The following is a 15,972-nucleotide window of genomic DNA, read 5'->3' as shown; positions in this document are numbered from 1 at the left end:
CATCTCTGTCTCCATTTATTTAGCTCATTTCTCTTCCTTTATTTGATGTTATTTGTCTTATTCTTATCTTAATTTTTCTTCTGTTTCAGTGAGAAGTCCCTTTTTGATCTTGCATGCACTGAAAATCTTTTCCTGTGTTTTTATCTTTTTTACAAATAAACCAAAAATCACACGAAAGAAAGCCTTTTTTTCTTTTAATACTGCAGCATACTTGCATCCTGTGTGGACTGTTTGTTGTGGCATCTAATAATTTTATTTTATTTTCTTCTGAATTGAACATTAGATGGAACAGGACATTTGTGGACCAGATGTCTGCATTTTCCCAAATAGCCTTTTTATAAGGTCACGGATGACTGATGTTGGCTGAAAACATGCAGCCTGACAATACACTTTTATCACTGCTGTCTGAGACAAATACTGTGTTTCCCTTCAAATCACAGAATAGCTGAGAGACCTGGCAGCAGCCCACAAACCCAAAATTAGAAGATTGTGTTTTGTTTTTTCTAATTAATTTGGCCCGTCGGGATCAGAGAACAACAGTTGTGCAGAATAATTAATGACACATCACAAACTGTAAACAGTGCTGAGTCACAGGAAACTGCTCACACACACACCCATTGCAAACTTTTATCACCAACCAGCCCTGCAGCAATAACAAATTTGTTTAATCACGTTTGGTAGTGGATTATAAGGACTCCTGTTGTGGGGGTAATTGTTCTCCTCCCCTGATGTGCCTCATAAAACCTCATAACAAACATGTGCTGTTAAACCTGCACCAGACATTCGGCATAATAAAAGGCAACTGAGACACTGTAAACTGACAGTAAGAGGACGAAGAAACCCCAAATTTTTATTCAAAATTGTGCAGTAAGTAGAAGTGGGATCACAGGGATCCAGATCACAGTTTCTCAAACCAATTCTGGATAGGAGAAGACTGGTTTCAGGAACTATGCACCTTAAAACTGGACCAACCTGCAACACAACTGGGAAGCATTTTCTTAAACTGATTTTTCTGTGTGTGAAACCAGTATTTTGTGCGTCTGACTTGATATGCGATTCGTTCTTTTGTTCTCATGTGCAAAAGAATGAGACTGAATAAATGAATTCACTTTGCAGATTAATACAAAATAAGATCATAACATATGGCTACTCTTTGGTAATAGTCTTGTATCTACAAAACTTTTAACTTTGCAGGACCTTTGGCTTGAATACATAATGACATTTAGACACCATCCTTATAGTTTTGGAAAGGGAAAGAGGTTGTATAACTTTCTTCCTGTCGAGAAGTGCGTCCACCTTCAACTGATGGGAAAGTACAAAAATCTCCTTTTCCAGTCAACCCCCCCCCCCCCCAAAAAAAAAAAATCTCTGGTTCCAGCTTCTCCATTGTGAGGATTTGCTGCTTTTCTCTTTTTTTTATATTGTTATAAAGTCAATATATTTGGGTTTTGGACAGTCGGTCAGAAAAAACAAGCAACTGGAGACGTCCCCCCTTGGTTTCTGGGAAACTACACATTTCATAGATTAAACTATTAATCAATCAAGACAACAAGCAGCAGATTAATCAATAATGTCAATAATCGGCTACCCAAAGATATTCAGTTTGCTGTCATATCTGACGAACAAAAGCAACAAATCTGAGCATCTTGAACTGGTGAATATTTGACATTTTTGCATAATCGATTATTAAAATAGTTGCAGACTAATTGATTAATCGATTAATCTTTGCAGCTCTACTTGATACTAAGTACTCGTTTTTATGTGAACATTTGAATGCAGCACTTGTATGTTTCTTATGTGGCTTTGAGTTCTTCTTCCAGCCCTAAAGGACAGCAGAGGTCACCTGAGGTGTCTCTCACAAAGGGGGGGGACTTTTACACAACGAATCATCACATATCGCGTGAAGTGAGTGTGATCGAGGAGGCTGTACGCACCTGCTGCACATACTGAGGAACATCTTCCATTTTCTGAAAAGATGATTCGTTCGGTGTGAGCATGAAAAACATGGTCCGGACCCCCGTGGACACCGAGCCCAGCTCCACAGCTTCAGCCATGATCAGGCGGAGCCGCACAAACCGCTGCTCCAGGTGAGTTTTCTGCTACCTGTGCAGGTGTTGGAGCCCAATCCCTGTATTCGCCTTGTTTTTCCCTCTGCGGTCAAGTTAAGTAGGTCAGTTGCGAAACGGAGAGCGTGCCAGCTGATGAGCAAACTTCTCACATACAGGAAACCGAGTCTGAGACAGAGTAAAGCGGCTCAAGTTACTGGTACTGTGATCATTTCCCCACTGGTCCCGCTTCATTTATAGGCAGAGAGTTTACCTTTGGTCAGAGTGATACTTCTAGGCATGACATTCCGTGTTTACCTCTTTATCTCGCGAGAGTTTGCGGTGACCGTGAAGCGTTTCCTTGGCAGCCGACGTCGTGTTATCTCTCTGTTCACGGTCACAAGTATTAATTAGCCCACTCAACAGGGTCGTAGCCAGGATTTTAGAAATAGAAAGTCCTCCCGGCCCCCTTTCAACCCTACGGGATTTCTCATTTTAACCACACATGTTTTATTTACTCAGTTAGCTGATGGGGGGGGGTGAATGTATTTTTAATTGCCTAAAAGTGGTAACGTTTAAAGGAGTAGTTTGGGGGTAATTTGGGGTAAATACACTTTTCTGCTTCTGGGGGAAAGTTAAGATTGATACGACTCCTATCTGTCCGTTTAAATATCAGGCTACATTCAGCAGCCAGTTAGCTTAGCTTAGCATAGAGGAAACGGGCTTACTTCCTGGAGTCTCCGCTGGTTGCCTGGTAACTGCTCAGGGCCAGGAAATAGTTTAGCACATAACCCCCCCCCCCCCCCCCCCCCCGAGAAACTGTTCAGTTTTTGAAGCCTACTTATTAAACAAATTAGATATAAAGTGTTAATCATTGAACTTTAGAGGTGCTGGTTGGTGGATTTTGTTACCATTTGACAGAGCTAGGCTAGCTTTTTCCACCTGTTTCCAGTCTGTGTGCTAAGCTAAGATAACTGTCTGAGTTCTTAATGAAAGCTACAATCCTGGTACTCAAAGTGAAGGATTCTTTCACTATTCAAGGAAAACAAGAACAATGTCTTAAACTCTTTAGATACGGTAATGATTGAAGGTCATGTTATTGAGCTGTTTTTCAAAGTCACTGAAAAGTTGTGAAAACATTTTGAGATACCAGATTTTGTCTTTGGCGTATATTCTATTATGCAAGTTATACCGCTGAAGACTTTCTGTAGACTGTTAATTAATTCATAATAACCAGATAATACACAGACATACTGTACACGTTTTATAGACAGTGCTATAATAACTTGCTGCCAGTAATGGCGACATGCTAGTTAGCTCAACATGTTGTTAGCTAGTTTTTGTTAGCTAATGATGTTAGCTGTGGATGTTGCAGACAGAAGTTTATGCTCTGTTGCTTGCTAAGGTGAGGTAGCTGATGTGGTTTGTGGTTGGATGCTGCGAGTGCTGGCAATATCCTGGTTAGCTTAGCATTTCAGTTAACCTAGCTAGGCACGTTAGTTTGGCTATATTAATTGATTGCTTAGCCAGGTCAAACCAATGTTTTTGACATGTTTGTGGCCATGTAAAGGCCATGAGTGATGGGTGGATGTCGTGATATTATTGGTTGAAACTGGTTGGTTCAATCTTACCAAAGCACATGTCATATTTTGGTATGTGTTGTTAAAGAGGTGTACAATATGACCAAGGGTTAAAAAGGCATTTCTCATTTAACCTCGACTTTAATGCCAGTGGGGTCAGCCATTGTAGATTAGCCTAAGCGAATACAATGTAGATATGAGGTCTACATTGTAGGAGCAGTAGTATCTAGGAGTCAAGGACTGTTTAAAGGTACGTTAGGTCAGGGGTTAGAATATTATGTCACCGGGCTACATCTGCAATTCTGTATTGTGTAATGATAATAAAGCAGAACCTTGAACCTAAATTTCATGGATTTCTAAAATTGTGCTTGCTTGACTTATGATCAGAGAGATCATACATAATACATCAGGCCCTCTGACACCGGCCTGTAGGCAAATAGCATAAAGAGGCATGTTAAAGCAGAAATTAAATGCACATATTGAAGGTTTTTGGCCAACTGTGTTCATTTTTATGTTACAGCCAAGAATCGGGAGTTACACAGCAGTCGGTCGCTGCAGGTGAAGTGGGAAGGCCATATTTGGAGGTGAGTGTGCTGTGACTTATACTTGTGGAAGAGTAATTTTATAGTATAGTCTATAGTCTGAAAGAGGTGAGTCTCCTCCATATTTGTGAATACTTTGCAATGCAAAAAAGAAAATGGAATCACATCCATCCTGTGGTTTGCTTTGGGGGAAAAGAAAAGAAAAATTAAAAACCTCACATGCCCTGTGAGGTTCGTCCTCCTCAACAAATTAGAATGCACAATCACAATGTGGTGAAAGATGAGATCAAGTCGTGAAATTATTTTCAACTAGATTTTGTAACAGAATCCGATCCTTTGCGGGTTCTCTCTCCGAGTCTTGGCAGGAGTCCTGGTCCTGCCCCGAGGCAAAGGTGAATTTAGCATGCACCCCCTTCGCCAGCTTTCTACACTCTCTGCAATGTTTAATTCATTTTGAGCTTCATTTCAAGAAACACACGTACATCAGCTGGGATTCATGTGGACGGATGGCTGCATAGATGGAAAAAGAAAGTTATTCAATCGTATGGAATTCCATTTACCACTGGTTAAATTTTATTCAACACAACTGTCCCTGAAAAGATTTAATAAAATACTTATTTCAGGTGTCAGATTTGTTTACAAAATGTCATCTCCAGGCAGAAAAGTGTTGACTAAAGAACTGTCAGTGTTTATTATTGCATGAGCTGGATAGTGTGGGTATAAAATTGTTGTTAAGGTAAGACAATACTGAGAATTATTTACAGATCTTTTATATTAGCTAGGCAAATTTGATTTCCTGGCGCTCGATTTGATCATTAACTCAATTACATCGTAATTTACAGTTTATACAGTAGAAACTGTGGAGACTGCATGTTCACAACAGTGCAAATCAAAGCCTGCTTCTCTCAAGGCACACAACATGGAATGTTTACAACAGTTTGACTAAATATGATGTCCAAAATGTTATTCAGTGAATTTGTGTAGCCAAAAGATCACATTTCAATATTTATATTATTCCTTTTTGTGGCAGTTATCAAGGAAATTCTTAACCAATGGCGCTCTGAAATATGTCAACAAACTCCTTTATGTGCTCAGTTCTTGAAATTTACATTTTGCCTGCATGATGACTGCATTATCTAACACACGTCATTCCTCTGTACATTTGTACACTTATTTAGCATCGTTGTATGACGATGGCGAATCAGCAAACAGCAGTCCTTCTAAGGACGGTCCTGGCAGAGGCAGGGCCTATACTCTGAGGGGGGGCGGGGTCGGGTGTGTGTGCATCATAAGTGAGCGTGCTCGGAGCTCTGGTCGCTGTCGTGACTGTCCTCATTGGCTAAGGAGTCCGTCGAGTGGTGGAGCGCTGCGATGCCAGAGAACTCTGACGGCAGCAACGTCCCCTTTTTCACATTCACCAGTTCTTTCTCCCGAGCTGCTGCCCCCTGCTGGCCGCCTTTCACTCTCTTCCACTTCATCCTCCTGTTCTGGAACCACACCTTCACCTACGGGGTGAAGTAGACAGAAAACGTCAAATTCATTGCTCTTAAGGAGAGAAAAATAATCAAGAAGCAATTAGGAAGCTCCTCACAACAACTTTCTCTAAGAGTTTGGCAGCCATTTCTACAGCAGCAATTATGTGTACTCTTCCATCTGCCACTTGGCTTCTACCTGTTTTTCCCTGACTCAACAGTCTCAGCCATATTTACGTCTCTCAGATTGATGATTAAGCTGTTGCTTAAAACGGTTTACACGTCAAGTAGCAGCAGAGGCCCTCTGAGTGTCGACACATATACGCCTGAAGGAAGGGGGGGTGGGGGGGGGGGGGGCTCACTCCTGTCATGCAGGGCGGGGTGGGTTTATTTTTGGGGTGTGTCATTCCGAGGAGACCGAGCAGTCACATGGCCAGGAAGTTAGTTGACAGCACAAACGTTTGTCTTAAACGTCAGGGGCGTACGCCGTGCTGAGTATCACCTCGGATTCTTTACAAGCCTCAGGGCCTTTTCTGAGAGCGGGGCGGGGGGGGGGGGAGTCCAGCAATGGATCACTTATATATGCCAGGCTCTAATGTCAACCCAAACATGTGACCTCAACGTCCATTTTAACCTTTTATAGGTTAGAAGAAGTGCCAATCCACTGGTTAAAAATGGCCCGTTTAAGCATCGATGGAGCTTCGCTTTTAGAGCATGAAACATAAAAAGAAATGCGCTATTGATGATGACAACTATGCTTAAAAGAACACAACAAGCACTGAATTGGTGGGAATTGGTTTGCTAGGTCAAAACTGGGCTAGATTTGGTTGAAAGGTGACGTCTATGCTACTCATACCAACAGCATTTAAGTGACTATAATTCAGTGTGTCCTTACTACCTGCTTATATAGTCATTTAAATGGCGTTAAAACAATAGTTATATGTAACTGAAAGGCCTAAAAAACCTTTTCTTTTCTGCCAAATTCAGCCTAGTTTTGATGCAGATGTTTCCACATCTAAAAATGTATGCTTACTGGGGATGGTTCATCCCCAAATTACATTTTTTCCCTTTTCCATTCTGGTGTGAACTCCAAACATGCAATAAGTTCAGCCGTGTAGCTCCACCACTGCCATCTTTGAAAATATTCCAGTTTTCACGGTCTACAACGACATAAAACATCCATCAAATTTCCCCAAACAGCTCATTCAGCATAAATCAAGTGCCGTGGCCAACTATTGCCAATATTTACCTCACTATCTCCTGCTGTATATTTTCCCTGACAAAACTGAGGTCACACACGACTCATGCTGCATGTGCTGAAGAAATTACATGCACATTTTATGCTGCTTTGAGCCACAAAAAGATTAATTGCAACAGTCTGGGAGAAGGCTTAAGTGGAATTATCATGGCAAACCCTTTGCTTGGTGGCCCAGCGGAGTTAAATGGAGTTTTTCCTGACGTGGAGGTATTTAGAAGCAGTCCTTCAAAGTTTTTTACACCTTTGTAATATGAAGCAAAAGCAGAGGGTTACTTGCACAATTTATGATGCATTCATCACTTTTCATGTCACCGTTTCCAGAACCTGAATGCAACTGTGCAGGTTTATTACTCGCATTACTTTGAGAGGCCCTTAAAACACACCTGCAGACATTTTTATTTACTGGGAGAGGCAGATTTCCTTAGATGGACACTTTTATCTGAAGCCCCTTAGACAGCACTGTGGGTGCATGCTCCATATGCGGTAATTGAACCACTAACCCTGACAGCATTACTGCGGTTCTCTACTGAAGCTATAGTCAGAGAGCAATTAATGACAGGTTGCTATCAGATGTTTGTGTGATGCATTTACTGAAGAAATCACTTTCTGAGATACTACTGCTGTCTTCTGAGACATTCAAGGCCCGTAGACCTTTTAAAAACAGGTGTAACTAATAACATTAATGTTGGCTCCATTTAGCTGTCCCAGTAAGATGGGCTATTGAACCAGCATGCACAATAAAAAGCAGGGCCAGGCACTAAATGGGATGGAGCCATTGCTAATGTTAGAAAAGGGATCTTGACTCGTGATTTGCATCTGACGCATCATCTGAAACTCGTTTCTCACTCCAGTCTGTTCTTTACATTCAATCACACTGCAAAATGTCACTGGCAAGGTGTCACCTAAGTGTGACTTACAGCTTCCAAACGGGTGTCAGAGAACAACAGGCTGCACGCCGTTTCCTTCCTCCAACCATTTGTCTCCTCTTATTTATTTCATGTGTCTGCGTTTTACAGCAACCGGCCCACGCTCAGAGACCAATTTGTGCTTGCAGGGGTAGTGGACGAGAGGAAGTGACTTGCTAGACAGCACTTCCTCCAACCCGTCTCCCTGCCTTGACTGTGGCCTCCTTGAAAGAATAGACAGGAACATCTGGAATATGATAGTCCCGTCACACAGTCACATCTGGAGCACAATAGCCCTCACACCGAAGTTACAAAAACACAGTAGCGAGCTGAAAAGCTTCCTTGTCGTCCCGAGGCCGCCTCTGTTTTCACAACATGGCATTAATGTGCTAATGGGGGGTTCAATAATGTCTGAACCCAGGGGGAAACAAGCTGCGGTGGGTGGGAACGTACTTGTCTTTCAGTGAGGTCGAGGTTGACGGCAATCTCGTAGCGCCTTAGTCTGGTTAGATAGTTGTGGTGGGCGAACTCGGCCTCCAGCTCTCGGATCTGCTCCTTGGTGAACGCCGTCCTCTCCTTCCTGGGTTTGCTGCTCACGTCTGACTTGTAATTCCCGTCCTGGGACTCTGAAACCAAACACCACACAGGTTTCTGTTCCACTCTGGGCAGATTTATATGCAACAAAAATAAAAAATAAAGCGAATGTTATGTGGCAGGTGCAAGTCGGCAGGGGAAGAAAAGAGGCAAAGTAAGAGAAACAATGGGAGCTGTCAATCACACTTTATTGTTCAGTCATTGTTTATGAACACTTTAAGTGGCTGGAAGGACTCACGGGCGGCTACACATGTGGCAGCTGTGCTGTTACAATAGGCTGGCTCTTATACTGCCAACATGGGTTTAATTTGTCTTAAAGGAATCTGCGGCTTCAACCTTGAATATGGAACGAAACAGCTCTGCAATATATATATATATATATATATATATATATATATATACTAGTTTCTTTTTTACTTAAGTGCTCACACACATTTCCTCGTTTGAAAGTACCTCTATTTGCAACATTTTTTTTTCTTTCCTTTTTCAGTTTTGTACGTTTTTATTCACATTTTCTTTGCAGATATCAGACCGCCAGTAAAACAATACGTTTGCTGCAATCACAAGATTTCTAAAAATTGGGAATTTACTTCTGTCATAGGGGGAAATGCCATGATATATTACCCTTTAATGAAAATTTAAAAAAAAGGCATCGTCCACAAAAATGTGGGCTATACATGTGAAAAATATTAGAAACAAAAATCCCCAGCACTTGTCATCTCCACTTCAGCTCACCACCCGCAAAAAATACTTTTTGTTTTGGTATTTCCACAAACTTTCTGAAGAAAACACGTACGGTTAATTTGCCCTCCCAAACTTTCCTATTGTGAGCAGCCTTCGTGGTTTCTCTGTTGGACACGCTTCAGTTGCACATTGCACTTGAAGGCAGCAGTGATTGCATGCTAATTCATCCGCGGTCCTGTTCTGTCGTGTGCGTTAATCCAGCAGGTCTGCGTCAAGCCAAACTGTAAATAGTCCTGCAGCCCAGAGCCAGACTCGCAAATAGTGCGAAGCCTGAAGACACGTCAAAGCAGCAACTATCTCTTCACCTAAGATTTCCACCCGGAGGGACCCCTGTCGGCTCTGTTTTTTCCGTCAGAAAGAGGATCTTCCTTCTAATTAAGTGTATGTTTTTTCAGAACAAAGTAACTCCCTTGAGAGGCTAAAGAGAAGATGAGGGGTAAACTGAAACTGCTCTACAAAAGTTATATTTGAATGGCACTTGCACAGTTTTAGAGCCAAGGACAAACAGATATATAAACTGCAAGAATTCCCACATGAATTTTATGAAATGAAACAGATCATTGCTTGACCCGCAGCCTGTGTCCGGCTCCCCCTTGACCTTGCCGTTCCCTCCCTGTAATTTCAAACCGAGCGCTCCAAACAGTGTGTGAGCATTCAGACGTATTTATCCGCTTTCTCTCTCTGGCAAACGCAGACATTGTGTAAAGAGAAATAAAAGAATAACACAGCCAGCTGGTTCAGACCAGCAGGCCTGGAATTAAAATGAGCGGCAGGCTTTTATGACACAGCCACTTCACCACAGCAATTAGGTCCCCGCTGTAACTTTCATCTCTCCACAAAAAAGCAGGAATAATATGAGAAAAATACACGCACCCAGACAGGGCACGCCGTTTAGGGTTCCCAAATGAACTGAGCTCAGCGCAGGAGGGACCCTCTCAAAAATAATGTCTTGTTCTTTACAAAAGTAAGAACAGACAGCAAACATGTTGATCTGCTGATTTTCTTTCTTGTGATGGAAAATATTTTTTCCCTGTGTGAAAGCTGTGATTTTTTTTATTTTATTTTCCCCCTGGTAAAATATTATTGCAGCGGCACACACAAGAATGGAAGTCAAAGGCACCAACACATCCGCAATGTTTTTCTAAAGCTTCTTCTAGGAAAAAAAGTGTCTGCCTGCGAGAGGCCTTCGGCACCTCGCTCCTCCTTTTTTACAGCACTGCCTCAACAAAATAAGACTTCAAGCACCTTTTATTGTTCCACACAGAAAATCCAGTAACTTTTTAAAGAACGACCACTCCCATGACAGCACTAGTCTATGCAAATATAACCCAGACACTCAGCAAAGTGCACCAACTGACACTCTATAGGGCTAAAACTCTCCAGCTTGACCACAAAAAATGAGCAGGTTCCGCAGAAACCAGACACCCAAAATACCAAGGAGCTGGCTCATCTCATTAGCCCACCCTTCGGGCCTTCCTTGAGGAAACAATCACAACCGAGTATTCAACACAGAAAGCTGAGACGCTTCATATTTGAGCAAAAGGGGGCAAACCTATGGAAATGAGCTCTCCGGTTTTGTTATTATTTCTGTATCTAAATTCAGGTTTTGCTCAGGTTTCTGGTTCCAGATGGTGAAACCTAATCAGGGCTCTATCTCATGCAACTGGCAGCGGTGTAATATTTAGACAGCTGATTGAGTCAGCAACCTAGTTAGGCACAATCAGCGTGATTGGTGTTAGCGTGGAGAGAATGCACAGCACATGTAATGAGTATGCAGTGACTATTGTTACAAGGGAAGTGGGATTCAGGGGCTGAGGCTCGGTTTCCCAAAGATTTGACAAAGGAGGAAAGGAAATAGGAGGTGGTGCGTTGAATTTGTGGATTAAATATACTATTGCAACATTTCACATGTGGATAACAGGACATTTAGCTCAAGCAGAGCTGTAAAACTGAAAATTAAACCGTCTTGGCTCTCAAAAACTCTGCGTGTTACATAATTTTGGCATATTTTATGTTGCATGAATCTCTCATTTTTCAGCACTGTGACATCTGGACTTCCCGTTAAATCAGTGAGTGATGTGAATTTGACCTGCTCTTTCTAATATTTGGTTTCATCATCTGAATGATCACAAATACATGTGTCCAGTGAAGTCACACTGTCTATTAATTACAGTCATTCAAGAACCCTGTCGTGTTTTTTAATTCACACTTGAGCTTCGTAAACTGGCTGTAAAGTGCAGCAACAGCCGACCCGTCGGAGGGAATAGACGCTCACCGAGGTGGTCGCCAGCGTCCAGAGCGAAAACTGATCACATGCAGGAATATCAGTCTGCGGTCAAGTGCAGGTGATATGTTGTGCATACAAAGAGGCCTTTAAAAGGGGGCAGGATTTCAGCTGAGGGCCCGCAATCCTCAAATGGACGGAGAGAACGACGAGCACACTTTCCCTGGAAAACTTAGAAGTCTCACTAATATCACGTTCCCTGCGAGAACTCCGGCGACCCGACCCCGGCAGTTTGTCATGCCGTGATTGATTATTGTGGTGACTGCAGGTTGGACATGTTCTGCAGGTCATCAGGGAGGTGTTACCTATTCGAGTGCAGTCCTAAAAGAGGGATCTATTCATAAATGTGCAAAGAGTGTTCTTTTTTTTTCTATAAATCTCTGTTGTTTAGACTTTGTGTATATTATTATTATTATTATTATTATTATTAATATTCAGGCTATTCAGAGGCTGTGTCCTTATTTCAGGACAATGTAAAGCTTTTAAATACAGCGTCATAATTCACGGATTATCTTCAAAAACCTTAGTGATTTTACACCCCGTGATCTTTCAGAGATCAAGGTCAGAAACACCTGCACCCGCCTTAATGTGGCGAGTCACAAACTTCACAAAGTCACAAACTTCCTAAAAACAAAGAGTGGCCTTGAAGCTCTCAGCGCTGGTGCACTTTACTGCACATACAGTATGTCTGTTGGCCATATTTATGAATATATATCAATTTGATAAATCTATCTGCATAATATGTTTTAAAATGATTTATAATCCTTGAACCAAAAAAATCAGTATTGCATCCTATTAGCACATACTTGAATCTGCAATAGATAAAAAAACATTTCTTTTTATTTCATTAAACCTGACTGTGATTTATTTTAACTACAAGATTTAGACAGAAAAAAAGCCTCCGTCTGTCGGGCGTTTAGTGTGGCGTGAGGCGCCGGTGTAGTCTTTTACAATCCATGACATTAATTCTTTACTGTGTGCCTCATTTTCTGCCCTCTGAAGAGTGTCGCAACAAACCAGATGTGATTTTTAAACAAAACATGGCAGTAGTCAGATGCGCCCACTCAGTTACGATGTGGCCTCTGCTCCGCGCTTCAGCCTCCCTGCGCGTCAGCCGACACCTACGAACTGCTTTTCAGACGGTTTTTTTTTGTTTTTTTTCTATCGGAGCAGCAAAAATGTGCTGTTGAAAGATTTATAATGACAAGTACAGATGTTTGTGTTATTCTTGAGCTCTGCTTGGAATTTCTGAAAGTGCTGATATTTATGTGATGATGATGTTTAACTAACAATGCGACTGAACAAAGAGATGTTGGAAATGCCTCCAAAGAATTTTACATGAAGTCTTTAGTTGTGCACAAACTTATTTATTCATAAGATTTGTAGAAAAGATATCTGAGGAATAAAATCTCTGCCATTAGAGTTGTTTTCACTTCTGGCTTAAAAGCCTGAAGTAAACAGCTCTGATCTCAGCTCCTCTTACCTGAACTGTCACTTTTCCTCTTGCCGTTCCTCTTCTCGGCCTCAGCAGGTGACAGAGTCTGTCTGCCAAAGTCTGCAGGCACACAGGAGGCCCCTGTCGGGGTGCTGCTGCTGCCCAGACTGGGGGTGCTGGCGCACATACTGGGAGCTCCAGGGTGGCCCAGGTCTGGGGGTGTGGGCCCGTTGTCATGGGATGAGTGGGAGTGCGGGTGGCAAAGGTTGTGGCGCGTGCCGCTGCCAGGTGATGGCATCTGTGGGATATGCCAAGATGCATGGTGCTGAGGCGGGTGGTGATGCTGCTGGGAGGGCAGGTGGCCGCGGTGGGGGTGGTGGTGGTGGTGCTGCCCGGGAAACAGGCCGTCGTCGATCGGGTAGCTGGAGATGATACAGGGCGAGGGTGAAGAGGTGGAGGAGGAGGAGGATGAAGAGGCCAGGTCAGGGTAGGAGACGTGGTCAGAGCGTCCGTGCAGAGTCAGGGGAGACTGGGTGAAGGCTGGATGCAGGGCCTGGGCCGGGGCGTGGGGGCTCCGCAAGCAGCCGAACAGCGTGTGATCCATCGCGTGCAAACACACACGGCCCTCCAGGAAAGGTGAGATGGGCAAGTTAAAAAAAAAAGGGTAAAGTTACTAAATCAACCAAAAGCAAAAAGATCACAAGCACATATCCAAGATGCCTCTCTGTTTCCCTCGACTATCCCAAAACTTTGTCCTCCAGTTAAAAAATTCAAACAGTCTACTCTTGAATAGTCGAGAGTAGAAAGTGAAGTGTGTTTTGAAATGGGTGTCCTGTGATAATCCGGAGCATGCGGCCAGTTGCCAGGCTGTACAGGATAAACAGTTAGCCCAGGATAAGCTGCAGCAGAGCCTCTCAGATGTCAGGAGGAACAGGGGACTGTAGCTCGAGGCTGGGAGCAGAAGGAGGTTCCTAGGAACTGCAGAACGAGGGGAGCCGGCGGAGGGGATGTTATAAATAGGGTGTAACGTGAGAGGGAGGCTGGGTCACAGACTGCATACGCGCTACTGACCACATACATATGATCGCCCTCCAAAAAGCACAGCACAATAAATCTGTACTATTAAAATGGCTGAGCCTCAGGAAAGAGTGCAATTTATTTTGGACTTGGATCTGACCTCCGGTGGCCATGTTTTTTTCCTGCTAGAAAACAGCCTTAATGGTTCATGGGTGGGGCTGGGGGAGAGGGGTTGGGAGCGGGGGTTATTAGGGGAGGTGGGAGGGACAAGGGGGCGAGGTGTCAGGGGTTAACTGAGCGTGTCACCCTGTCTTTGTCAGTTTTGACCCTTTAAAATACTGTTAGTCTTAGTAAGAAGATGCCTGTTGCTTCCATCTGAGGTCTAATGGTTTCCTTTGCCCATCGTTTTGTCTGCTTGAGTATCGTCATGTGATGTTATGAGCTCCAGTTTGTCGCTGTACCTTTGACTCTCCACTACTTTTAAAAGTTTTACTCCAAAATAATAATCAGAAACTAGAAAATATTCATTGCAGTGCAGAAGTCTGAAATAAGGGTCACCATGTTATCACCCACATGAGTTACCTACTACAATTAAAAAAACAACCACATTTTAATTATGTGCAACCAACCATTTTATTTTTATTACTTTTTTTTGTTTATCTCATTTTGAAATGAAACACGTCACATCATCAGATCAATACACACACAGTCATACTGATACAAGTCTGACCTTCAATATGAGGACACGAAGTTGAAATAACTTTTTTGTATTTACTTTTATTTCAAAACAGAGTCCCAAATACCAAATTTATTGGCTTTAAAATGACCATTAATCACTGCAGCAATATTCAACACAATGTTCTTAATGATGGTACGACGATGAAACCGAACCTGTGACCATTTTTATCTTTATTTAAAATACGCACATGCAGACAGAAAATAATATCCGTAGCTTAAGCAGTGTGGAGAGTGAAGAAATGAATTACCTGGAAGTGGTTTATGAGTTTGTATAAGATGAAATATTTCAACCACCTACAACCTCAATATACATCAAACACTCATATCGCACGTTGTCAGCTTCACATCAGTGTCTCACTGAATCATTTTGGCCATAAAAGTGTCATTTTCTAGAAGTGAAGTGGGAATAAACAGCCAGGAGTGAAAGACGCCTTCGCTTCGGCTTCTTTTATTCTCTCTTACTATTATTATAATGAGCTACACCAAATCTCAAATAAAACTAAAAACGACATTTATTTGCTCTCAAACTCATTTATATAACTTCTGATACAAGAACAGACAGTATGGGACTTAATATTAATAATGATAAAATAATACTGGTCTGTAAGTGATATTGGTGGTATTGATTTAATGAGAAAATTATAAAACTCTGGTTTCAGTCTGTGCAATTAAAATATATCAGGTGTATAAATCATACCGATAACATAATTAAGATATTGTAAATAAATATTCAATATATCTTATTAAGAATTAAAGATAAATAATCGCCTCACACACATATTTCCTTCCTTTGAATCTCTAAAGTACAAAGAAACAACGTGACTGTGTCTATGGCACAAATTTAAAGTGTATTTAGTTCAGATTAAATTAAAATAATGTATAAAACTAGTCAGAAACGTAAAGCTGTTTCAGAGTTTTCGGGGCTCAGTCAGAAGAACTCCACGCTCTGGGGATCCGGGCGGACGACACAGGCTGTGCCACAGGCGCTGTGGGCCGCCTGAGAAAGGAAATTAATTCCTCTTTGAGAGAAAATTACTTTAACAGATAGCATGGCGGAGGCAGGCTGTAACTTTGCCGCTCTCACCCCCCCCGCTACCCCCCCCCAGTCCCTCCAAAGCCTCCGAAGGCAGCAGAGGCAGCGCAGCAGAGGAAAAGGCACCTTAGGTGAGTGAGTGTCAAACTCTTCTACTGTTTATCTTACAAATTAAGGCTATTAGCAGGTTAGCCGGGGCTATATATTTGCTCGGGGCCTTGAGCAGGTATTAATTCACACGTGTTTCCAATCCTGTCGCTGGTCTCGCTGCAGTGACGGCCTGTGGCGTGGGTGTTTTCAGTCAGTCCTGGTCGTTGCCCCTCGT

General features: G+C 42.5%; 2 protein-coding genes across 2 annotated transcripts in view; both read right to left on the bottom strand.

Moving 5' to 3' along the window:
- The window catches only part of agmo (alkylglycerol monooxygenase), a 39,704-nt gene extending 37,650 nt beyond the window's left edge, over window positions 1-2,054 (bottom strand). The window contains exon 1 of the mRNA XM_070912592.1: window positions 1,935-2,054. Within this exon, the coding sequence (XP_070768693.1) occupies window positions 1,935-2,054 (120 nt within the window). The remainder of the gene's footprint in view (window positions 1-1,934) is intronic.
- A 3,399-nt stretch (window positions 2,055-5,453) lies between these two features.
- Window positions 5,454-13,463, bottom strand: meox2a (mesenchyme homeobox 2a). The gene is made up of 3 exons (XM_070912500.1): window positions 12,908-13,463; window positions 8,256-8,428; window positions 5,454-5,672 (listed from the first exon to the last, which is right to left on the bottom strand). The coding sequence occupies exons 1-3, from the start codon at window positions 13,461-13,463 to the stop codon at window positions 5,454-5,456; spliced, it is 948 nt and encodes a 315-aa protein (XP_070768601.1).
- Between the last annotated feature and the right edge of the window lie 2,509 nt (window positions 13,464-15,972).

This window comes from Enoplosus armatus, chromosome 9 (genome assembly GCF_043641665.1).
Source record: "Enoplosus armatus isolate fEnoArm2 chromosome 9, fEnoArm2.hap1, whole genome shotgun sequence".
In the NCBI taxonomy this organism is placed as follows: Eukaryota; Metazoa; Chordata; class Actinopteri; order Centrarchiformes; family Enoplosidae; genus Enoplosus; species Enoplosus armatus.
The sequence above is the reverse complement of the archived record's forward strand: the minus strand, read 5'-3'. Positions and strand labels throughout refer to the sequence as shown.

Excerpts from the sequence above, each read along its gene's own strand:
- meox2a (XM_070912500.1), bottom strand. The coding sequence starts at position 13,463 with ATGGATCACACGCTGTTCGGCTGCTTGCGGAGCCCCCACGCCCCGGCC. Across the intron at positions 8,429-12,907 it reads GAGGAAAAGTGACAGTTCAG|AGTCCCAGGACGGGAATTAC; the intron begins GTAAGAGGAGCT and ends GTTTGGTTTCAG. Across the intron at positions 5,673-8,255 it reads TCGACCTCACTGAAAGACAA|GTGAAGGTGTGGTTCCAGAA; the intron begins GTACGTTCCCAC and ends TTCACCCCGTAG.